This window comes from Adelges cooleyi, unplaced genomic scaffold (genome assembly GCF_023614345.1).
Source record: "Adelges cooleyi isolate 19-005CV unplaced genomic scaffold, UGA_ACOO_1.1 ACOO_flye_CR_arks_rails_tigmint_CR_PRNA_574, whole genome shotgun sequence".
NCBI classification, from domain to species: Eukaryota; Metazoa; Arthropoda; class Insecta; order Hemiptera; family Adelgidae; genus Adelges; species Adelges cooleyi.
Window position 1 is genome coordinate 9728224 of NW_026096268.1, and position 25567 is coordinate 9753790.

The 25567-nt window shown below is 33.3% G+C and overlaps 1 protein-coding gene and 2 long non-coding RNA genes across 7 annotated transcripts; all 3 read left to right on the forward strand.

The window, feature by feature from the left end:
* Positions 1 to 1420: 1420 nt before the first annotated feature.
* On the forward strand, positions 1421 to 3378 carry LOC126843695 (uncharacterized). The gene is made up of 5 exons (XR_007686466.1): positions 1421 to 1536; positions 1635 to 1661; positions 2566 to 2604; positions 2812 to 2835; positions 3313 to 3378. It is a non-coding gene; the product is annotated as an uncharacterized LOC126843695 (long non-coding RNA).
* Positions 3379 to 5169: 1791 nt separating this feature from the next.
* LOC126843688 (uncharacterized) lies at positions 5170 to 24767 on the forward strand. Of its 5 annotated transcripts, none has more exons than XM_050581366.1 (11): positions 5170 to 5270; positions 5896 to 5925; positions 7086 to 7130; positions 7307 to 7333; positions 7615 to 7659; positions 7852 to 7878; positions 23682 to 23726; positions 23903 to 23929; positions 24159 to 24215; positions 24440 to 24463; positions 24678 to 24767. In XM_050581366.1, the coding sequence occupies exons 1-11, from the start codon at positions 5222 to 5224 to the stop codon at positions 24734 to 24736; spliced, it is 435 nt and encodes a 144-aa protein (XP_050437323.1). In that variant the 5' UTR covers positions 5170 to 5221; the 3' UTR covers positions 24737 to 24767. The 5 variants fall into 5 exon arrangements, with proteins under 5 accessions (XP_050437323.1, XP_050437325.1, XP_050437324.1 ...); XM_050581368.1 differs by lacking the exons at positions 23682 to 23726; positions 23903 to 23929; positions 24159 to 24215; positions 24440 to 24463; positions 24678 to 24767 and adding exons at positions 7991 to 8032; positions 8353 to 8403; positions 8620 to 8643; positions 8857 to 8946; positions 9283 to 9361; XM_050581367.1 differs by lacking the exons at positions 23682 to 23726; positions 23903 to 23929; positions 24159 to 24215; positions 24440 to 24463; positions 24678 to 24767 and adding exons at positions 7991 to 8032; positions 8353 to 8403; positions 8620 to 8643; positions 8857 to 8946; positions 9279 to 9357.
* LOC126843694 (uncharacterized) lies at positions 13293 to 23314 on the forward strand. Its single transcript, XR_007686465.1, has 4 exons — positions 13293 to 13416; positions 13596 to 13622; positions 14206 to 14250; positions 22913 to 23314. It is a non-coding gene; the product is annotated as an uncharacterized LOC126843694 (long non-coding RNA).
* Positions 24768 to 25567: the final 800 nt, after the last annotated feature.

Consider the following 25567-nt stretch of genomic DNA (forward strand, 5'->3'; position numbering starts at 1 on the left):
TGTATGCGAGTTTGAATTTACATTGATAAATAATTTTGTTATTTAGTCACATAAGTGCCAACAAATAATAAATGCCACATCCGTCGGGTAAGTCATAAAAATAAATATTAATGTCACGTCACACATTTTCATACAAATTTATTGTATATACCTACATTTTTTTCCGTATTTTATCTTATCTTTTATCTTTATACAATTGTGCGGATTTTTTGTATTATATTCGTTAAGTTTTATATCTCTTGAAGTAGAAAACGCTTACATTCATTAAATGTATGTTTTTAAAGTATATTACCACAGAATAAACAGAAGGAAATATTAGAGCTTATCAAAAAAAAAAACGGTCAGCAAAATTGAGTTTTAGCCAGTGATGCCAGAACTCAGATATTTCCTTTTTTTTTCATTTTTCTGTGACTCATGGCTACACTGTTCATTTATTAAATACTGTCGCCATTTCCACGTTTGTCGAGTGAACAGTTATGGCTTATAGCCAAAATGAACAGAACTGCCCATTTCTCAATCATATTCAAAATGTCGGACATTATGTTATTTCGGCCCATAAAAGCCCATGTAAAAATTATAATCTAGTTTCTTTTCGGTTCATTCTGTGTTATGCTTATAATTCATATTTTTGGGTGGAAATAATTAGTGTGGTTTTCGCTTGTCTTCAATGTCTTAAATTCACTTATTCATTTCGACGTGGATATAATTTGTTGTAGTACCAACATTTTTTTATCAATTGCACCGATTTATGATAGCAAAAAATAAAAAGTCAAGTGACTAATAATATATATATTATTATTATATTTGGTAAAACATCTGTAAGCATGTTTCAAGGATTTGTTTATAACAGCCTTTTTTTTATAAATTATAATAATTATGACAACAAACGTTTTAATATCGAATAAAAATTACAATTGTAGAAATATGAAACTATGTAATATTTACTTTTTAGAAACATGTATCATTTTGTTGTCTTACAAAATTTGTAAGACAACAAAATGCCAAATTATTAACATTGCCTTTTGCGTCACACTTTAATAAAAACTGTTTCTACATGATCTGAATAACACTTGCTATAAATAATGTAGCTTTTAATAAAGAATTTTATCAACAATAATATTTCCGTTTTAAAATGGTTATGACTCAGTATAACAATATATTAAATATTTTGATTAATTCTGTTAAAAATTTATTTGGAGTATTGGATTTTTTTTTCAACGTTAACCGAAATTGTTCATTGCTAACAAAATGTTTGCTCAGCTTCACGGTTTTTTTAGGAATATGTACTGTTTTTTTTTTTTACAAATAGGGTCTTTTGTGACCCACTTTAATAAAACTGTTTATATATAGATTGAATATCACTTGCTAAATAAAGTATGTAACGTTCATTTAAGTTTTTCTCTATACATTTTTAGTTTGTCTAAAGTAAAACTTTACAGGATTTTCTAGAATAAGAAAATTTGATTACAGATAAATACACTATGAATAAAATCGCGGTTTTCTTTGTAGCTATCATCGTCTTGGAAATATCTTTGGGTAATTTTTATATGTATTTTTTTAACAACAGTTAATCATACACTATACTCATAGTATGCGAGCATACATTTATATTGATTCCTAATTTTTTTGTTTAGTCACCCAAGGAATGCCATATCCATCGGGTAAGAAACAAACAAATATTAACGTTACGTCATACATTTCCCCTAAATTTGTATATACATGTTTTCTGTTTATTCTATAAATTTGTTTACTGCATAAAACTCTGAAAATATTGTTACTATAAGAATAAAATATATAAATATCAGTAAGACTAATTCAACATTGTTGATTTATTTGAACGGGTTGCTTTTAATAAAAAATGTATACCACAGAAAAGAAGTATCTATTTTGATAATTCGTTTTTTTTTTCAACTTTTATAACGCATATAGAATCTATTTTTGTAAAAAAACACATGTTTCTACTTCAAACGTAATTGTTTGATGTCCTAAAGAATACATCGATTTAAGTTTTTAAAAAACATTTGAATTCTTCACAACATTCTAAAAAATCAACTTTTCCCCTTCAAAACTGAGAAAAACACCCAAAAAATTCTCATATTTTTCAACTAAAAACTACGATGGTCTAAAGTATTTTTAAGAAACTATCGAATTACTTCAAATTTGTAGGGAATATTCTTTAAGCATAGTACTACCGATAAACATTGACAAACCAACACTTCCCCTAAAATAGATAGAGTTACTTCTATTTTCAACTTATTTAAACAAAGTTTTAGGAATTTGGGTGTGAAAATTAGACCGAAAGTAGATCTAGAATGGGTCTATAACATGTACAGTTTTCTCAAAAATCTGTAGTCAAACTTTTTTAATATTAAGAAAAACCATAAAATAGGAGAAAATTATACTTTGACTGTATTTATCACTCTCAGTCTGCAATTACTATCTACAGATTCGCATTGAAGCGTTTATTTAAAAGTGATTTTACAGTGGCTGTACTGTACTGGCTTTTTCATACATGCATTTAACGTTGGAAAATAGTATTTTGATTTGTATGATTTGTTGGACTAGGTGATAAATGGCCGCAAGATAATGCAGATAATAAGACAGGTAATAATTATACTTGAAACAAAATATGCATTTAGACCTATTAATTCTGATTTATGGGTAGATTTACACGTTTGTGAGTTATACGTTTATTATTTGTCTTATGTAAATAACCCAATAAATACATATCTATCAAGCATAATTAATTAACATGATGAAATGTATAATTATTTAAACATACCTAACTTTTTGTTTATTCATGTTTTTTAGGTCGTTTTGGAAAATGTATACATGGTATGTTTTAACTTGTTTTGTTAGGTTTGCGCAATAAACTAGTAAATTATCAAACAAGTAATTTTGTTTACGCAATTTAACGATAGTACCGAAAATGTACTGTTTTTTATCTACTATAATATGTTAAAATATTATGACTTAATTTTTGCTGTACAAATAATTTATATTGGATATGTTAAGCATCTTGGTAATTTATTTTTAAATGTTTTATTGTTAAAAGTACTCAAATAACTTAATTATCTTGAAACGATTTAAATGTGTTATAATGTATACTATAATATAAATTATATTATAATACATAACAATTAGACTTTTTGTTCGTGTAAAATATTCGAACTTGACATATCATTAACAGTTATGTTGCACTGTAACGGGTTCGCATAAATTTGAGGTCATTTTGAATTTACCCAAAATTCAATAAATGATTAATGGTTTTTTAATGTACTGTGTACATTAAATTATTAAAATGGTTTGTAGCGGTCGGAGATGCGGTAAAAAGTGGTTTTTATAAAGTCAAGGGTTGCTGTTGTAAACCAGAAGAAGGTAAACCAATTTTCTCTTTACTATATTATATCTATTTTAAAAAAATATCTGTAGTTAATTTCGTGATCACATACATAATTGTTAATTAGTAGTAATTACCTATGTAAATTTGTTTAATAAATTAATAATTTTCAGAGCCCGTTTGTGTGTTTAATCAGAATGTGGATAATCCTTAATTCATAAGGTAATCAAACGTAATCATTTTATATATACATGTATTAGGGTGGTCCTGTGGTTTCGAGCCAAATGTTAAAATTAACTTATTTACTTTTTTCTGGAGTTTAAATTTTGTATTTATCCAATGACCATTAAACAATACATTTTTTATTTAAAGTAGATTTATCAGTTATTTTTAAAAGTCTTATTGTAACACACTTAACCAATTAACAAAGGATTTTCTTAACAATAGCGACGTTATGAAAATAAATTCTATTTGTCCTATGAATAATTATATTGTTTTTTTTTTTTTATTATTATAGAAAGAATCAACTATGGCGTGTAGAAATATTCCAGTTTCTTATGAATACAATGTAAAGATCTATTTTTTTTGTATAAACTTTTAATAAAACAAAATTATATATTTCATCAAATCACAAAACATTTTTATCATCTGGAAAATTTTAAATGTTTTGTTTTCTATCAGTTTATGTGGTGTAGAGTTAGGTTAGGCTTGCTGACTTATGGCTCGTTTTCAGTATTTTTCAAGTATAATTTTTGGTTTCCTACAGATTAGTTTCATAAAGAAATCTGGTTAGGGTGCAAACGTAGGTGCAAATGCAAAAATGAATTTAACAATGAAAACATATCATTGTAAAAACAATAATCATTGTGCCAATTATGGGTGACAACAGCAATCTAAACTAGTAGGGTAAACAGGCGATCAACCCTAATAGTATTCATCTATTGCTTAAAATACAATTTTAACTAATTGCCTTAAAAATGATTTTTATTGATTTTTGATACTATTTATACGGATTTGCTAAGCATTTTGACTGGTTGACAATCAATTTTGAACCACTATTTTTTAAGTTATAAGAGTTTAAAAGTAAGGGTGAAGACGGGAGAGGAAGAGCGTGTAGATAAAAATAATAATTCACTACACCATTCCTATCCTGCTCTAAACTTGAAACTTTATTAAATTGAAAAAACAGTTCAAAGGGTCAAAGTTTTTAAGAAACTTGTATCGTTTTGTTATTTCACGAAATACATTGTCTTTTGAGTCATACCTAATAATAAAACTATTTCTGTGTAGACGGTGAAACACTTGCTAAATAATGTATAAAATTATATTCGTTAAGATTTTTATTGACATTTTTTCTTTGATGGAATAAAGACACATAAGGTTATTTTTTTTAAAATTTACTACGATTAAAAAATCATAGAACTTTTAGGAAAAAATTTAAATAGGTGATCTTGGCATTGCTTATTGCAACGAAATGTTTGCTTTACCATACAGGTTTAACAAACAATGACATTTCGACTTGAGGGCTGAGATTCGGTGTAAAATAATATATTCAACATTTAGATTAATTTTGTTAAACATATATTCGTAGTTATTTAGAATATTTAAAGTATTGAATTGTTTTTTTTTTTGTTCTACGTTGACCGAAATTGTTTATTGCTAAAATAATGTTTGCTCAGCCTTACGGGTTTTTTAGCAACATGTACCGTTTTGTTATTTTACAAATAGCATTGCTTTTGGGTTTATACATAATAATAAAACTGTTTCTGTATAGACGGCTAAGCACTTGCTAAATAATGTGTAATATTATGTTCATTTAGATTTTTCTCTGTACATTGTAATGTTGTGATTTTCAGCATAAAAAAATTTCAAAGGTACATCATGCAAAAAATCGCTTTTTATTTGTTAGCTATCTTGGGAACATCTTTAGGTAAATTTTTTAAACATTTTTTTTTTTACAATAGTCATTCTCAACCATACGAAATTCATCAAACAAATTCGACTTTGTTATATTATTTAAACGCGTTGCTTTTAATAAGAATTTGCATCAACAATGATTTTGATAACAACATTTTAATTATTCAACTATTCTGATTTATTCTGTACAAAATATATTTGGACAATTTTTGTTTTTCAACGTTAACCAACATTTTTTATTACTAACAAAATGTTTGCTCCGTCCCCATGTTTTTTAACGCCACACTTTAATAAAACTGTGTGTACATAGTCTCAAGAACACTTGCTAAATAATGTATCTTATGTTTATTTAGGTTTTTCACAGTACAGTTTTCGGTTCTCTATTGTACAACTTTACATATTTTTTAGAATAACAATAGTTTTTTAATACATTATACGTAAACTCGCTAATTATTTTATAATTATAATTTTTTTGGAAATAACTGGGTAGTTTTTATTGCCAATTTGTATTTATTGTTTACAATAAATAAACTACAATTATGATTTTACGGTATCTAATTAAATAACATTTGATATTTGAATTACAAAAGTATGTATGTCAGTATGAGTTTATATTGATACCTAATTCTGTTGTTTAGTCACACTAGGAATGCCATATCCATCGGGTAGTAAGTAACAAACAATCATTAATGTCACGTCAGAAATTTTCTTAGACATTTATTGTTCATACATTTGTATACAATTATTATTTATCTGTGTACCATTATGTCGCTTTGATGTTAGCAAACAGTAGATTTATTTCTTCAATTTGTTGGATTAGATGGCAATAATCTGGAGAGGACGCTGCCGCTAAATAACCCAAGGGGTCAGTATCAACTACATGTTCATTATAATATTATGTATATTATATATAAATGTCTGAAGACAAAACCAAATGAATTTAGAGTTTTTTTAACCTTTATTTTAAAAAAAGTCAGTACAGTGGACAAAGGCATAATAGGGACGGGGGAGGTCACAAGTTACCAGGAAATTATAATAATACCTAATTTTGTTTTTTAGTCACACAAGGTCAGCCAATACCACCGGGTGAGTAACAAACAAATATTAACGTCACTTCATATACTTTAACTAAGTTTGTTTATACATTGTCGTAACTTTGTCCTAGCCATTGATCAGTCACATTGCCGCAGAAATGAATTAATCTGTATTTTGTCTCAATTTTTAAGGGAATGGGGTGATTTTTCTCAATTTTGGCCAATAAAGTTTCTCTTAGGTACAATTTCTGATCTAAAGGGTTGTTACTTAAAGAAATCGGTTCAGTACTTAGAAAAATTGGTGGGTAAAGACACAAAATTAAAAAATTAAAACACATTACCTTAAAAACAATACTTTCTCAACTCTTCGTCGAAGATAAAAGCCTTGCTCCAATAATAATAATTATAATATGTGCAACATGTACAAGAAAATGGTAAATAAAAAAAAAATGTATTAATTTTTTTATGAAAAATCCTCACCGGTAACTATAAAATCGCGTAAGAAATTATATCTTTAAAATCATTATTTTTCTTACACACATATTTTAACGTTGGATAATAGTAATATTTTGATTTGTACAATTTGTTGGACTAGTTAGAAGTTGTAAAGGCCTTGTTAAAGTAGAATACGCTTAGAGATTACATTCATTATACATTTTGTTTTAATTGTATTACACAGCGCTAATACTAAACAAAATATTTGATACATGTAAAAAAAAATTGCTACTCAATTGTTATTTATCTGTGTACCAATAGGTAAACAGTAGTTTTATTTCTTTAATTTATTGGATTAGATGGCAATAATGTGGATAGGACGCCGCGGCTAAATAACCCAAGTGGTCAGTATCAACTATATATTCATTATATTATGTATATTTTAAATAAATGTCTGAAGGAAAACCATATGAATTTAGGTTTTTTTTAATAAAGTCAGTACAGTGGGCAAAAGCATAGTAGTGACGGGGAACTCACAAGTTAACAGAAAATTATGTTAATACCTAATTTTGTTTTTTAGTCACACAAGGTCAGCCAATACCACCGGGTGAGTAACACACAAATAATAACGTCACTTCATACATTTTAACTAAATGTATAAATAAATTGTATTATATGTTGACTCCAATAATAATAATTATAATATATACAACATATGCGTATATAACAAAATGGTAGATTAAAAAAAGAGATTTATTTATTTTTTAATGAAATATCACGTAAGAAATATAATTATTATTTCTATTCTAACGTTGGAAAAAACTAATTTGATTATGTCGCTTTGATGTTAGCAAACAGTAGATTTATTTCTTCAATTTGTTGGATTAGATGGCAATAATGTGGATAGGACGCCGCGGCTAAATAACCCAAGGGGTCAGTATCAACTACACATTCATTATAATATTATGCATATTGTATATAAATGTGTGAATACGAAACCATATGAATTTAGGGTTTTTTTAACCTTTATTTTAAAAAAGTCAGTACAGTGGACAAAGGCATAATAGGGACGGGGAGGTCACAAGTTACCAGGAAATTATAATAATACCTAATTTTGTTTTTTAGTCACACAAGGTCAGCCAATATCACCGGGTAAGTGACAAACAAATATTAACGTTACGTCGTACATTTTCATACAAATTGATTATTTATCTATGTACCATTATGTAAACAGTAGTTTGATTTCTTTAATTTGTTTGATTAGTTAGCCTTGAAATTGTTGGGACGCAGCGAAATGACGAAATAAGTCAGTATAGACTTATTTTATATAAATAAATAAATATATATATATATATATATATATATTTATATATAAGTCTTAATAGAAAAACACACGAATTTAAGGATTTTTAACCTTTATACCAGTACGGTCGGGGTATAATTGGGACAAGGGGTTTTTTCTTAATACTAAAAAAGTTTGACATTTATTTTTTAATGTAATGTCTTCCCCAAAGTTATTATAAAATCTTGTAAGTCATAATTATACCTTTAAAACCATTATTTTTCTTATACACATATTTTAACGTTGGAAAATAGTAATTTGTTTTGTATGATTTGTTGGACTAGTTAATATAGGACCGGGAAATGAAGAAGAACATTTAGTACCTATAAAGCGAGGTAATAATTAGATTTGAAACAAATGTATTTATAGTTTAGACCTATTTAGTCTTATCCAAGGATAGATTAACACTTTTGTGAGTTACTCGAGTTCTTCGGCTCATGTAAATAAGCCAATAAATACACTTCAGCCAAGTATAAATAGAAATTATTATGATAAAATGTATAATTGTCTTAAAACAACTGACTTTTAGTTTATACATTTTTTTTTTTTAGGTTCTGGGCCACGATGTTGTATTAGTAAGGATTTTCTTCACTTATTAGCTTGTATCAGCTCCTTCGATTGGAGAGATTTCAATATTATAAAGTTTCTATAATTGTTTAGTTAGGTTTGGGCAATACATGACATGTACAATATCTCGGTTATTTATTAATTAAACGTTTTATTGTTGTATATTTTGTTCGTGTAATTTATATACCCATAATGTCTATTTTATTTAAATGTTTTTGTAGCTTTCTGCAATGTGGTGAAAGTAGCAGGATCTTGTTGTTGTAAACTTCCAAACGAATGACTAGAGGGTACTCTTTGTTATTACAAATACGGTAATCAAATCTAATCATTATACATATAATATATTATTACTAGTTTTAATATAACATAATATAATATACATATATGTACTAGGGTGGTCCTATTGTTTCGAGCCAAATGTTAAAACTTAAAACCAACTTAGATACTTTGTTCTGGAGTTAACATTTTTTTATTTATTCAATGACGGTTTAACCATCTATTTCCTAGCAGTTATATCTGAAAAGTCTGAATGTAACACACTTAACCTATTAACAAAGGTTTTTTTTTAACAACAGCGACATTATGAAAATAAATTCTATTTGCCCTATGAATGATTATATTGGTTTTTTTTTTTTTATTACAGAAAGAATCCAAATGTGGCGTGTGAAAATATTCCAGTTTCTTATAAATACAATATAAAGTTCTATTTGAATTGTTTAAACTTACTAAAACAAAATTATATATATTAATATGCCATCTGGCAAATTTAAAATGTTTTGTTTTCTATTAGTTACACCAATGTATAATATACGCTTGATAAAAATTAAGCTTTTTTTTAAAAGATAAATTGAATTATTTTAATTGAAAATATAATAACTATGATTGGCTGTAGTGCGTTTAAGTGGTGTATTTTTATGACAAAAATGTGTCATGTAGTGTGAAGGTAAATATTTCCATCGGGTTTGTATAGAGTTAGGTTAGGCTCACTGAATTTTGGCTCAGTCTCAGTAATTTTCAAGTACGGTTTTAGATTACCTACAGATTAGTTTCAAAAAGATATCTGCTTAGGGTGCAATCGTGGGTGCAAATGCGAAAATTAATTTTAAAAAAATGAAAACATATCATTGTAAAAACAATAATCATTCTGCTCAGATTAAAGTAAATTATGAGTGACAACAGCAATCAACTCTTAGGGTAAACAGGCGATCAACCCTAATGGACTAAATCAATCTATTGCTTAAAATACAATTTTAACTAATTATTACCTTAACAATGATTTTTATTGATTTTTGATACTATCTACGTATTTGCTCCTAAGCGTTTTATTTGAGTGTGATTGAATGTTTTTCTTAAATATCAGGTTATTATTAACAGAGGTGGGTATAGAAATGAAAAAATATCCACTTCAAATACATATACAGGGTGATTTTTTGTATCGTGTATGACTCAATATCTCACTGGATTTAATTTAATTTTTTTTTCATGATAAAAACTGTAAACACTATGAATGAAGTACTATGAAGTGTTTTTATGTGATGTGAAACACTTGCTAAATAATGTATAAAATTATGTTCATTTAGATTTTGATTGACATTTATTCTTTAATGGGATAGGTATTCAAACGATAGAGATACATAAGGTATTTTTTTTTAAAAATCACCACCGAAATTGATTATTGCTTAAGTAATGTTTGCTCAAGCCTCACTGGTCGGTTGTGTCCCACTTTGATAAAACTGTTGACTGAATAACACTTGCTAAATAAAGTATGTCATGTTCATTTAAGTTTTTCTCTGTACTCTTAAGGTTGTCTATTGTAAAATTTACAGTGATTTTCGGCAAACAAAAATTTCAGTTACATAATGTTTTGCATCGATACTTATTTTTTAGCTATCGATAATCTTGAAAACATTTTTGGGTAATTTTTTTTAATATATTTTTTTTTTTTTTACAACAGTCCATTCTCAGAATGATCATCCGAAATTCATCAAACACTATAATTATGGTTTTTTAGGGTATCCAGTTAAGTGGCATTTTAAGAAGTATAATAAGTATAAGGGCAAAGTTACTTGGCTATAATTAACTTAATATGTAGGCATATCTTGTGCACGTATAATTGTTTTATGAAATTCATTCAGTCGAGCAAAATATTGAACTAAATAAAATACAGCAAATTAATTACACAGTTTTTACACAACTAAACTTTTTTTATTTAACAACTATCAATAGAGAGTAGAAGGGGAATGTATGTACTGGAACAATGGGGTGATTGGGGATTGGGGATTGGGGATTGGTGATTAGGTTTGGGGATTGGGGATTACACAGGTGGCGACTGGATAATTCACAGCTGTCTTGTACCTGCCTCGATTTGTCCTGCAGGTGGTTCGGCCGCCGCTGGGTGAATGGTTGCCCACAGAAGAATGAACTCTACCTTGTTGTCACTGACCTAACCTAACCCAATCATCAAATTTTAATACAACATCATGTTCAGAGAAAAAACTTTATTATTTTTACCAATTTTTATGTTATTATTTTTAACAGCTATTTTTTTTCATAATATTTTAATATAGAAAATACACATACAATTCTTTTTCCGACGTGATCAGTTTTAGTTGTTATAATTTTTAACGGTAATTTCTTTATAACATTATCTATGGATAATACGTATAAAATATTATATTACTTTTAAAATCTTTTTTAAGCACAATGTTTGATTAATGACTCAGAATACGCTATTTTATTTAATACAAACCTTAAAAGTAAAAAATGGTATGTTTCCATTAAACACTATATTTTATCCTTATAAAAGGACAAAAGACATCATTCCGTAAGAATCATACATACACGCCTTAAGCTCACAGGCAGGTGTAAATATTAACATAGTTCATAGACGAGTCATGATAATTTAGTTAAAATAAATTTAATAGTATTTGTATTATTAACCTCTCCCATTTTAAGTAAAATATTTATTTTACAATCCTAGCTCTTAAATCTAATATTAGTAAAAAAAAATTACACTAACCTATCACTGATTTCTTAAATTTAATATTAGTAAAAAAAATTACAAGGTAAGATATTCAAGAGGTATGTCAACATAATTTACAAAATTGTCTAATGTTAATAAACTCCAATTCCTTGCAACTGATTTTTCAAGCGTGTACCATCTAAATAGTGGTCGCCTGCATTTTTTACATTGCATCGAACGCATGAATATGAAAAACGCTTCGATATCTTCAATGGGGAATGACCTTATTCCGAATTCGGATTGCCTCTCTGTGCCGCTGATACAATTTATGTACATTATTTACAATCGACTTGTATGTTTTGTTACTTTAGAAATGTATTCAATTCTAACCATAATATTTACTAATGTCACACAATTTAAACTTAACATAATCACTTATAAATGTAGAACTAAATTTATTGACTTTAATTTCCAATGGAATATTTTTAAAGTCATCCCTTATGGCTTCATAAATATTGTCGTGACATTTCTGATATATTGGTAATTCATGTAAATATTTGTTGATACACGATTGATGAATACACGGATTGAGATTGTGTAAGGTTATAAAATTTGTTTTAGAGATGGTTATACGTTTTTCTCTTATTCTATCTAGCGATATAGTGATGGTATCATTTTTAGCATTTAGGTACTGTGTAGTAAAATTATAATTTACTAGAAAAACGTTTAGGTTTGGTTAAAAATGAATCTGTAATGTTTTTCAGTACATCGAAATGCATAAAGTAATTCCACCATTCTACATTCAAATCTATTTTGATTTGTCCATTGTATTCTAACGAAATGATAACGTAGAACTTTAGAGCATATGGTACCACCGAAACAATGACGCTTCTTCTTTTCTCATCGATATTAAATGTTCGTTTACAAAAACGTTTATCTAAACCCGTTTTTCTTAAAATTATATGTACGTTTGAATACGGTTCTGTTAATGCAGCACAAATACACGTTAAACGTTGAATATTACACGTGTACACTACCCGAAATCATTCAGTATACTAACACTTTATTGTAAGTTTTTTTTTCTTTGAACATAATGCATTTATTTTGCCGATTGGGTTAGGTAAGGTTAGGTCAGTGACAACAAGGTGGAGTTCATTCTTCTGTCGGCAGCCATTCACCCGGCGGCGGCCGAACCACCTGCAGGACAAATCGAGGCGGGTACAAGACAGCTGTGAATTATCCAGTCGCCCCACCTGTGTAATCCCCAATCCCCAAACCTAATCTCCAATCCCCAATCCCCAATCCCCAATCACCCCATTGTTCCAGTACATACATTCCCCTTATATTATGGGGTATCAATAAGACCCATTCTACTTTGTTATGTTATTAGAACGGGTTGCATTTAATGAGAATTTTCATCGACAATGATTTTGATAACAACATTTTAATTTTTCAACTATTTAGATTTATTCTGTTCGAAATATATTTGGAATATTTTAAGTATTGGACAATTTTTGTTTTTCAACGTTAACCGACATTTTTTATTGCTAACAAAATATTTACTCCGTCCCACAGGTTTTTTAGAATAATATTTAAATTGTCTTTTGCGTCACACTTTAATAAAACTGTGTCTACATGGTCTCAAAAAAACATGCTAAATAAATAATTATGTATTTTGTGTTCATTTAGGTCGTTCACTGTACAGTTTTAGGTTCTCTATCGTACAACTTTACATTTATCATTACAAACGTTCGGTAATACATTATGCATAAAATTGCTAATTATTTTATAACTATCATTTTCTTGGCAATAAGTTTGGGTAATTTTTATTGCTATTTTTTTACATACAATTTTTAAGTAATCCAAAATTAAATAAACACTACAATTATGATTTTATGGTATTTAATTAAATGACATTTGATACTGCATCGTGTTTTACTTACAAAAGTAGGTATGTTAGTATATATTTATACTGATAGCTCTATTTCTGTTGTTTAGTCACACATGGACTGCCATATCCATCGGGTAAGTAACAAAAGCGAATATTAATGTCACGTCACACAGTTTCATTCAAATTTATTACCTATACATACATTTTTTTCTATATTTTATCTTTATACATTTGTACGGATTTATTGTTTAATATTATCGTTAAGTTTTATATGTCTTGAAGTAAAAAACGCTTACATTCATTATATATTTGTTTTTTAAGTAGGTATATTACCACAGAATAAACAGAAGGAAATCTTAGAGCATATCAAAAAAAAAAATGGTCAGACATATTAAGTTTTAGCCAGTGATGCCCGAACTTAGATATTTCCTTTCTTTTTAATATGTCTGTGACTCATGGCTACACTGTCCATTTACTAAATATAAATTTATTGTATAACATAATCGTGAAGTTCAATACGCCTTGAAAGTTGAAGTATAATACGTTTAGAGATTACATTCATTATACATTTTTTTTGTATTACACAGCACTAAAACTCAATTAAATATTTCATAAAAATTATAAGTATAAATACGTATAAAAAAGAGATTCCTACTTAATTATTATTTATATGTTTACCATTATGTCATTTTGATGTTCTTTTATTTGTTGGATTAGAAGGCAATAATGTGGATAGGACGCCGCGGCTAAATAACCCAAGGGGTCAGTATCAACTACATGACACGGCCTGCAAGTGCATGTTTCCGTTATTAGCGATTAAATGTGCGCCCGGTCGTGTTATCAACTGTCCACCGTCTCACCGCAGGTGGGAACGATAAACTACTATATCGGCCCGAGCCGGCCGTCGGTGTATGAAGAGGTCCGGGGGGTGTCATCTTGACAGCGAAACACGGCGGCGATGACCACTGTAGGCAATCCGATAATCAGTTATTAATTTAACATTGATCCGCGACTGCCATCCGCCGCCGTCCCGCGTATTCACTTAATATACTTCCATATTGTTTTCAAAGTTAATAAAAAAACCACAACTTTTAATCCGGTTTTATCTATTTTCTTCAACCCCCCCTTACTACCGTGTCAAATTTGGCTCCCCGCTGAGGAAAAAGTCCCGGTGTTCAGCGAAACCAGGTAGGATTATTTTGGCCGCTGTTTTACTGAGAAAAAATTTTACACTCGATTTAAATAATATTTAATTTACTTAAATTGTCAAAATATTTATTCGTGTAAATTTTTGTTTTTTTTTCCATCCTACTAGTGTAGTATTTACAACGAATATATACCTAGTTAGGCCACACACGTGACGTGCTAGTACCGGCGTACAATATACAGGTTAGGATTTTAGTAACGTTCACCTTGTTATTGTTATTGTAACGCATATCACACCCGCGTCCCGGTACCGTCCACCATACGATTAAGTTGAAAGTTACCGAATAACGATCACTGTTGGAAAATAAATTCACTTTCTTCGCATAATATTCTCACTAAATAACATAAATTTATATTTATTTTTTTTTTTTTTTTTCCTTCTCCGGCCATTTATTAAATAGTAACCCGCACGGCCGAACGGATATTTGACTTACGCTAATTACTTCGGTTAAAAACGTACCAAATTGACGATTAAGCATATTTGCGAATAGTTACTACTTTTTTTTTAAGTGAAACCGGTTGAAAGAAAATTAAAATATTGAAGGAAGAAATAAGGTTTATATAATTTTTTTTTAAATTTATATAAACAAACAACACCTTATTTGGTTACTACTTTCAAGCAGCGTATGACGAACAAAAAAAAATAAGTAATAACAATTCTTTTGTTTTTCTCTTAAACGTTCCGGTTATTTGTCATTAGTTAAAAAAAAAAAAAAGTCAAAGATAGGAAACAAATTTAACTTTTTTTTTTCGGACGTGTAGTGACTGTATTGGTATTTGTATACTGGATTATATTTGAATCGCCAATACCCGCTCACCCCTACAGTTTTTTTTTCTTTTCTCCTCTTTTTCTTAATATATTATATTTTTTTTTTCTTCTTTTCTTTTAGTTTGCTTTACAGTAAAATAATATTTAAATCAATTAATTATATATATATAAAAAAAAATTTTTTTTTTTCTCTCTTTCTGTTGTTTATACTAACAACAAATAAAACATCAACACAACGCATACATATATCAAAATTTTAATTTTAATTAATTCATTTTTTTTTTTAATTTTCATTTGTCAAAAAAAAAATATAAAAAAATCGGAAATGGAGAAAACATTAGATCAAATGTCGGTTACCGAAATCAGACGCGAATGCGCTTACCGAAACCTGCCGTATACCGCTAGCCGTAACGACCTACAGTGTGTACTAGAGAATGTGATTAGGGACGGAGGCTGTGATCCGTCCACCACCCTTCTACCACCTCGGCCCCCGATTGTTGATAATGCTTTAAATAATATTAATAGTTCTGTCAACCCGAGACCGATAGGCGAGTTAGAAGCGCAACAGGTACACAATGTAGAAGACAATAGGAATAGTGATGTCCAACAGGACCCACTAGACCTAACCTACGGCGACCTCGAATATGAGGACTCCCGCCGCCCACTCACTCCCACAAACACATACCGAGCTAGCGCGCCGAATGACCAATTCCCTGACCTTCACACAATTCACTACATACGCTCAGCTAGTGAAGAGATAGGAGCAATTAGGCAAAACATTCGGACGCAAACTTCTATAGGGAATCTGGAACTAAGGATAACCGCTCTTGAAACCGCTTTGTCACGGGTCTTAACTAATCAAAAAAACATTTTAAATAAAATTTCAAGTATTGAACAGGACGTCCAAACGGTTAGGTCAACAAACTGTAGTAGTTTTAGGCCAGTAGTACCTACTGTAACGGTAGAAGATAGGGCCACTCCCACCGCTAATTTGAACGTAAGTAGAACTCGTATCGATAGTCAGCCCGCCTCACTCCATGATAGGTTATTACAAACCGAAGAGGAGATCAGGCGAACGGTTAGTCCCCAGCTGACTTTATACGATACGACCTCATTACACCAGTTAGGGAGCAAAAGGACAGCACAGGCCCCTCTAAATAGTACAAGCTGGGACCTAAATTCTAATACAGTCAATAATCGTTTGTATGACTCACAACCCTATAGCTACTCTGTACGACATACGGAAAATGATAGTCGCCCTACGAGTCGACCCAACCGTACCGTACAGTTCGAAAACGATTTTAACGATTCGTCTAGCACTAGGGTAGGGAACCAATCATTACTTATCCCATTTAATGACCTAAAAGCTGCAAGAGCGTCACTTTCTGAGTTTTCTGGTACAAAAGAGGAGGACCCGACACGATTTGTGGCAAATTCCGAATGTATTTTGCGTGAAGCAAAAATACATCCAGCCGCATGGGTTAGAGCAGTCGAACCCCAATTAACGGGAACGGCAGCTGCATGGTGGAGAACGGTTAAGGCTCTAGATATGTCTTGGCCTGAATTTAAAGGCGAGTTAGCCGAAAGGTTCAACTGCCCTGACATCCAGTCCCGTCTCCGTGCCGAAATTGTGTCAGTTCGACAAGGTCCACACCAACGACTGACCGATTTTGTCATGGAGAAAAACCAATTATCCCGTCGAATTCAAACAGGTCTCTCCGAACCGCAAATAGTTAGTACTATTGTAGGGCTCATGAGAGACGAATTTAGAATACATGCTAGGCTCCAACACCCCGCGTCGTTCACAGACCTTAGGCGAATAGCTGCAGTCTTAGATAGCTCTTCGTACTCCATACAAGAGACCCAAGACGCAGCACCGCCGAGGGACTTGAAGAAGTCCTATTACCCACCTACTAAGTCAAAACCAGTTGACTTAGCAAAACACTCTGGGGCCCACTCGGTAAACAACACAAACCGAAAGCCACCTCTCCCCTGTAAGCATTGCAAGGGACCTCACTGGAACAGTGAATGTCCTACAAAGCCCTCGGGAAACGGCCCCAAACCCCGCGGATCTTAGTCCAGTCCACGGGTCACCACACACATTCCGACGACCGCCCACTAGTCCCTTTACCTCTTATACTCAGCTCTGATAATTCAGTAAATGAATCAACTGGCATTAAAGTAAATGAATATAGACTAGTAGACGACCTCGACACTTCTCGAAATTTATTCATGACACAAAGTACACCATTAGACCTAGTTAGAACAAAAAGCAATAACCATTTACTCGAACTGTCACCACCAATTACATCATCACCTCACCAAGTTAGCCCTAGCTCTGATATTCTTGACCAAAGAACAACTAGCGACTCAACTCACCCAAACATAGTTCGAGAAAATTGGTTAGAGCCCAACAATCTACTAGAAAACCTAAATGACGTTACAACCCCAATCTGTATCGAAGACCGATGTGTTCCACTTAAAAACGCACCGGGCTCCGAACAGAACAACACTAGCTTCGACATACACAATGACTTTGATCATAAGAGTATAGAGAACAGCGAAAATACAGGTACGAATGAAACAAGACAGGACACTCGAATTGTTTTTCATTATGAAAAACCCGAGTGCTCTGGACTTGCATCCGTACGAACGGTATTAAATAGAAACCCTAACACAATACCAACTCCATGTATAGAGTTAGAATTCGATTCTGGTTTCGTCACTGCTCTTCTTGATTCTCAAGCACAAAAGTCGTATGTTAGGCCGGAAATTTCGAGAAAATTCGGAAAAACATTTATAGGACTAAATTCATTAGTTCGAATGGCAGACGGGCACACTCAAACAACCAGTGGCCACGCCGCATTCGTCGCTAGAGTCGCAGAAGTACAAATTAAATTTAATGCTTCGATTCTAGACAACCTGTACTGCGATATCCTATTAGGGCACGATTTCCTTGTAGAAAACGAAGTCGCTTGGGATTACTCCGCAGGTACAATCTACTTAGGGACCTCCAAACGAACATCCGTTTGTTGGGCAGCCACTAAGACAACAAGGGGACCCAAAAAGTTAGATTTTTCTGAAATCCAAATTTCGGGCGATCCTATGACTCAAAACCAACTAACAGAAGTCATCACCAGATATTCTGAGGTTTTCGATGGTTCAATAGGCCGCACGAAGCTGATAGATCATGAAATTCGACTTAGGGACCACACCCCCATCGCTCTAAACCCATACCCTTATCCGGCTGAAAAACAAAACATCATAAACGATATGATAAGGGATATGGAGGAGCAAGGCCTAGTAGAACCGAGCACATCGCCCTGGGCCGCTCCTATAGTCCTTGCAAAGAAAAAAGATGGTTCGCCACGCCTTTGTATCGACTATAGACGACTAAACGAGTTAACGGAATCTGATGCCTACCCCATGCCAAATTTAAATGACATGATAAGGAATATGAGGGGCGCAAAGATCTTTAGTATACTAGACCTTAAATCTGGATACTTTCAAGTATCGTTGAACCCCAATTCTAGGAAGTACTCAGCTTTCCGTACTCGCAAAGGTCTCTACCAGTTCAGAGTTCTTCCTTTCGGTTTAAAGAATTCCCCCATGACTTTTGTTAGGCTCATGAACGAAGTGTTAAGAGGGTACATAGATGATTTTGTTCAAGTTTATCTCGACGATATAGTAATATATTCAGATAACCTTAGCAACCATTTAAACCACTTAGCTAAAGTCCTTGAACGTCTGAGCAGACATGGACTGACATGCCACCCCAAGAAATGTAGACTAGGGACAACCGAAATCTCTTTTCTTGGACATTTAGTGGATGCAGAGGGAATACAAAAACAACCCGAAAAACTCTCAGCTATTAGGGACTTCCCAACTCCCCGCAAAATTAAGGAGCTTCGTAGGTTCTTAGGCGTTTGTAATTGGTATAGCCAGTTTGTAGATAACTATGCTGATACAATTGCACCCCTAACACAACTGCTAAAAAAAGGTGAAAAGTGGAAATGGTCAGGTACCGAACAGAACGCTTTTGAAAGCATTAAAAAGGCCCTGTACGACTCCCCAAAACTAAGCTCTCCCGACTACAGTAAAACATTCCACCTCCAAACTGATGCTAGCGAAATAGGCGTCGGAGCTGTTCTCTTCCAAAGGGGTGACAGCCCGGAGGAAAGACAGGTCATTGCCTACGCAAGCAAAAAGTTGAGCGAGACACAAAAGCGTTATACTGCAGTCGAAAGAGAGTGTTTAGCTATAATTTGGGCAGTCGATAAGTTCCGCCCCTACTTAGAAACAGCACCTTTCGAACTCCTTACTGATAACTCGGCGTTGACTTGGCTGCATAAGACCAAAGACCAAAAGTCTAAACTAACCAGATGGGCGTTACAACTAAGTAACTTGGATTTCCGAACGATACACGTGCCAGGGCGCCTTAATCAAGCACCTGACATGTTATCCCGGTACCCATCCGATGGTCCGCCAGTCAACGAAGACCAACTCGATGAAAACCTACTAGGAGTACCTTCACTAAAAACACAAAAAAACAATTCACATGGTACCCCTGATAGACTCTTTTCATTGACACAACAAGAGGTAGAACAAATCGATACACCTATTTCCGAAGAGGTTTTGAAAGCTTGGCAATCAGATGATCTATATGTTAGCTCCATAAAAGAAAACATATCCTCTGACTGTCCAGCCAACAATACCAGAAGGTCAAAAGCACTAAAAAAATCATTCATCTTAAATAATGGCCTTCTCCGGAAACATATCGAAAATTGCTCCTCCTCGTTGCCCCCAATCGTAATACCACTTGACAAAATCCAACAAATCATCTGGTGGTATCATGACCACACTCTAGCCAGTCATCCAGGCTGGAAAGAGACTTTCAGGGCCGTACGACTTAGGTTTTACTGGAAAGGTTTGAAAGAGGATATTAGGAAATACGTAGGTGCATGTCACATATGTGCCTGTACTAAACCTCTGAACGCAAAACCAGAGAATCCCCTCAAACCTAGGAAACCCCGACAACCCTGGGAAGTCATCAGTATAGATCTTATGGGCCCCTATCCAAGAACAGGTAGGGGTAAAACATGCATACTGGTGGTCACCGATTGCTTTAGCCGATGGGTCGAAGCCTACCCGCTAGGTACGGCCACCGCTAATGTAATCATCCAAACTCTCGAACGCGAGTTCTTTTCACGTTTCGGGTACCCTCGAGTGTGCCTTAGTGACAACGGGACTCAGTTCACTTCGAAAGAAATGCTCAGAGCACTCGACCGATGGGGGGCGGAGGGGTGGACTACTCCGGTGTTCCATCCACGAGCTAACCCCGTCGAACGTCGCAACCAAGAGCTGAAGAAAGGACTACGTGCACACCTCGTGGACGAAAGTCATCGCTCTTGGGACACTAAGCTATCGTCGATACTCTTCGCTATTCGGAATAGACTGAACGAGGCTACAGGTTTCCCACCGTCGGTTCTGGTACTCGGCAGAGAAGCCAGACGGCCCGGCGATTGGGCCCTATCTGAACCTCCCGTCATTCCCGTGGTGGAGATCAACCGACATAGACGAGGGCAAGAGACAGTTGCCTTTGAAAATCACGAAAAAAATCAAAAACCAGTCACCCCGATTAAATCAAAATTTTCGACTGGTGACTGGGTGTATTACAAGGCTCATCATTTATCGAACGCTGACAAAGGTTTCCATGCGGGGTTCGCGCCGAAATGGCTAGGACCTGTCCGACTGGCGGAACGCTTGAGCTCAGGTGTTTACCTCACTGACCAGCGACCACCCCGGAAACTTCACGTTTCGTGTCTGAAATCGTCTCATCTGGTGGGTAAGGAGGACCTTAACAGGCCTCATTAGCTTACTCATTGCAGAAGATATTGAGACTGCGTCAATTAATATTTTGTACAATTTTCAGTATGTCTCAATCAACCAGACCGAACAACAGCAGCAACCTCCTGCAAATCATGGTGCAGCACCACCTTCGTGGGCAACAGCTGCTGCAGTCGTTTGGGGCGACCATACCCAGCTCAACTTTAACGCCCGAGCAAGTGCTCACAGCTCCCCAAAGCGAGCTACAGAAGCACCCCGCTTTGTGGGCGGCCTTCACCCGGGGGTGGCAAGCCTGCATGATCAGCGTCCCGGCACCACCTCCACTAATCAATCAGCCGCCAACGCGACCTACGGCGCGTCAGCCCACGCCCTACGCTGGCAGGTCCCCGTGGCCACAAACTGCACCACGCCACATGACGCCTAGGGGCGCCTCCAACTTTTTGGCAACGCCATCCAACTCCGCCGTCCAGAACACTGGAGCTGTGTCCACGGCAAACCAGTCTGCCGGAGCTCCGACCACAGTCACGAGCACGGAACTAGACAACAACACGGTATCGGCGAGACGGAAGAGGATGATCCGTCTCAACGAGTACCGAAAGGCGATGAGGAAGGTGAAGCGGGAAGAAAGGAGTCGGATATCCCAGCAACATCGGTTGGAGAAACCAACGCCACAGGCCGACCCAGGGAAGACCTCGGCGAAGAGGCAACCAATCCCCACACCGAGGACACATGCCCCGGTAACACCAACGGCAGAGGAGGAAGAGGATGCAGTGATGGACGTCACCGTCGATGGTCAAGTTGACCATACGATCGAGGAAATCGACATCTTCCTCCAACCACCGTCAGACACCGCCTCCTAACTTCTTTCCTTTCCCTGTCCCCTCCTTCTCAGTTCTACTACGCCCGCCCTTGACCACCAGGTCACCGGTGCGATGCGAGTGCTCTGATGGCCCGCTTGCCTGAAAAGGTTTCAGCGATGTCACTCGAGGAGATGTGAAAGACAGGGAGGAACAGACACCGATTAAGTTCACCGGTTGGACCGTTTAGTGGGGGAGGGTTGACACGGCCTGCAAGTGCATGTTTCCGTTATTAGCGATTAAATGTGCGCCCGGTCGTGTTATCAACTGTCCACCGTCTCACCGCAGGTGGGAACGATAAACTACTATATCGGCCCGAGCCGGCCGTCGGTGTATGAAGAGGTCCGGGGGGGTGTCATCTTGACAGCGAAACACGGCGGCGATGACCACTGTAGGCAATCCGATAATCAGTTATTAATTTAACATCGATCCGCGACTGCCATCCGCCGCCGTCCCGCGTATTCACTTAATATACTTCCATATTGTTTTCAAAGTTAATAAAAAAACCACAACTTTTAATCCGGTTTTATCTATTTTCTTCAACCCCCCCTTACTACCGTGTCATACATATTCATTATAATATTATGTATATTATATATAAATGTCTGAAGACAAAACCAAATGAATTTAGGGTATTTTTAACCTTTATTTTAAAAAAAGTCAGTACAGTGGACAAAGGCATAATAGGGACGGGGAGGTCACAAGTTACCAGGAAATTATAATAATACCTAATTTTGTTTTTTAGTCACACAAGGTCAGCCAATACCACCAGGTGAGTAACAAACAAATATTAACGTCACTTCATATACTTTAACTAAGTTTGTTTATACATTGTCGTAACTTTGTCCTAGCCATTGATCAGTCACATTGCCGCAGAAATGAATTAATCTGTATTTTGTCTCAATTTTTAAGGGAATGGGGTGATTTTTCTCAATTTTGGTTAATAAAGTTTTTCTTAGGTACAATTTCTGATCTAAAGGGTTGTTACTTGAAGAAATTGGTTCAGTGCTTAGAAAAATTGGTGGGTAAAGACACAAAATTAAAAAATTAAAACACATTACCTTAAAAACAATACTTTCTCAACTCTTCGTCGAAGATAAAAGCCTTGCTCCAATAATAATAATTATAATATGTGCAACATGTATAAGAAAATGGTAAATAAAAAAAAAATGTATTAATTTTTTTATGAAAAATCCTCACCGGTAACTATAAAATCGCGTAAGAAATTATATCTTTAAAATCATTATTTTTCTTACACACATATTTTAACGTTGGATAATAGTAATATTTTGATTTGTACAATTTGTTGGACTAGTTAGAAGTTGTAAAGGCCTTGTTAAAGTAGAATACGCTTAGAGATTACATTCATTATACATTTTGTTTTAATTGTATTACACAGCGCTAATACTAAACAAAATATTTGATACATGTAAAAAAAAATTGCTACTCAATTGTTATTTATCTGTGTACCAATAGGTAAACAGTAGTTTTATTTCTTTAATTTATTGGATTAGATGGCAATAATGTGGATAGGACGCCGCGGCTAAATAACCCAAGTGGTCAGTATCAACTATATATTCATTATATTATGTATATTTTAAATAAATGTCTGAAGGAAAACCATATGAATTTAGGTTTTTTTTAATAAAGTCAGTACAGTGGGCAAAAGCATAGTAGTGACGGGGAACTCACAAGTTAACAGAAAATTATGTTAATACCTAATTTTGTCTTTTAGTCACACAAGGTCAGCCAATACCACCGGGTGAGTAACACACAAATAATAACGTCACTTCATACATTTTAACTAAATTTATATATAAATTGTTTTCTAATAATAATTCAATAATAATTATTATAATATATACAACATATATAACAAAATGGAAGATTAAAAAAAGAGATTTTTTTTTTTCTAATGAAATATCGCGTAAGAATTATAGTTATTATTATATTCTAACGTTGGAAAAAACTAATTTGATTTGTTGGACTAGTTAATGTTATAGCGCCGCAAATTGTTGACGACCAAGGCTATATACCTATAAAGTCAGGTAATAATATTAGATTTAAAACAAATGTATTAAGAATTTAGACCTATAGGCTATATTAATTCTGATCCGAGGATATCTTGAGACGTTTGGAGAGTTATTCTCGTTCTTCGGATCATGTAAATAAGCCAATAAATACATTTCTGCCCAGCATAAATAGTAATTATTATGATTAAATGTATAATTATCTTAAAACGCCCGACTTTTAGTTTATACATTTTTTTTAGGTTCTGGGCCACGATGTTGTAATGGTAAGGATTTTCTTCACTTATTTGCTTGTATCAGCTCCTCCGATTGGAGAGATTTCAATATTATAAAGTTTCTATACTTGTTTAAGTTAGGTTTGGGCAATACATGGCATGTAAAATATCTCGGTTATTTATTAATTAAACGTTTTATTGTTGTATATTTTGTTCGTGTAATTTATATACCCATAATGTCTATTTTATTTAAATGTTTTTGTAGCTTTCTGCAATGTGGTGAAACTAGCAGGATCTTGTTGTTGTAAATTTCCAAAAGAATGACCAGAGGGTACTCATTGTTATTACAAATACGGTAATCAAACCTAATCAATATACATATGTATTATTACTAATTTTAATATAACGTAATATAATTTACATATATGTATTAGGGTGGTCCTATTGTTTCGAGCCAAATGCTAAAACCAACTTAGGTACTTTGTTCTGGAGTTAACATTTTTTACTCATTCAATGTGACGGTTAAATCATCTATACATTTGATGAATGTTGCAAGTTGAGGCCAACTCTACTAGGTCTGTGTTTAACTCTTCGATTAAATAGGAAAACTTTAAGAAAAAAGATAGAAATCAGAGTTATTTTAAAAAGTACATTTAGAGGATATTTTATAAAAGTAGATTTAGCAGTTATTTTTAAAAGGCCCGATTGTAACACAATTAACCGATTAACAAAGGTTTTTATTAACAATAGAGACATTATGAAAATATATTCTATTTTCCCTAGGAATGATTATATTGGGTTTTTTTTTTTTTAATTGCAGAAAGAATCCAACTGTGGCTTGTGAAAATATTCCAGTTTCTTATGAATACAATATAAAGTTCTATTTGTATTTATAAACTTTTACTCAACTAAAATTATATATATTCACCAAATCACAATAAATTTTTATCATCTGACAAATTTAAAATGTTTTGTTTTCTATTAATCATACCTGCCAAATATGTACGCTTGATAAGTAAAAGTTTATCATTAAAGATAAATTGAATTATTTTAATGAAAAGAAATTAACTGTGATCTAGCGCCATTACTCCCTTTTTAACTTCTTATTGTAAAAAGTAAGCGACTAGTTTTTATCGTCCTTTCGGTAGTACTCCA

What these genes read in the sequence shown, in the direction of transcription:
- LOC126843688 (XM_050581366.1), top strand. Translation starts at nt 5,222, where the DNA reads ATGCAAAAAATCGCTTTTTATTTGTTAGCTATCTTGGGAACATCTTTA. An exon ending in AGGTCAGCCAATACCACCGG is followed by an intron (nt 7,334 to 7,614) that starts GTGAGTAACACA and finishes TTGTTGGATTAG; the next exon opens with ATGGCAATAATGTGGATAGG. An exon ending in GCGGCTAAATAACCCAAGTG is followed by an intron (nt 23,727 to 23,902) that starts GTCAGTATCAAC and finishes TTTGTCTTTTAG; the next exon opens with TCACACAAGGTCAGCCAATA.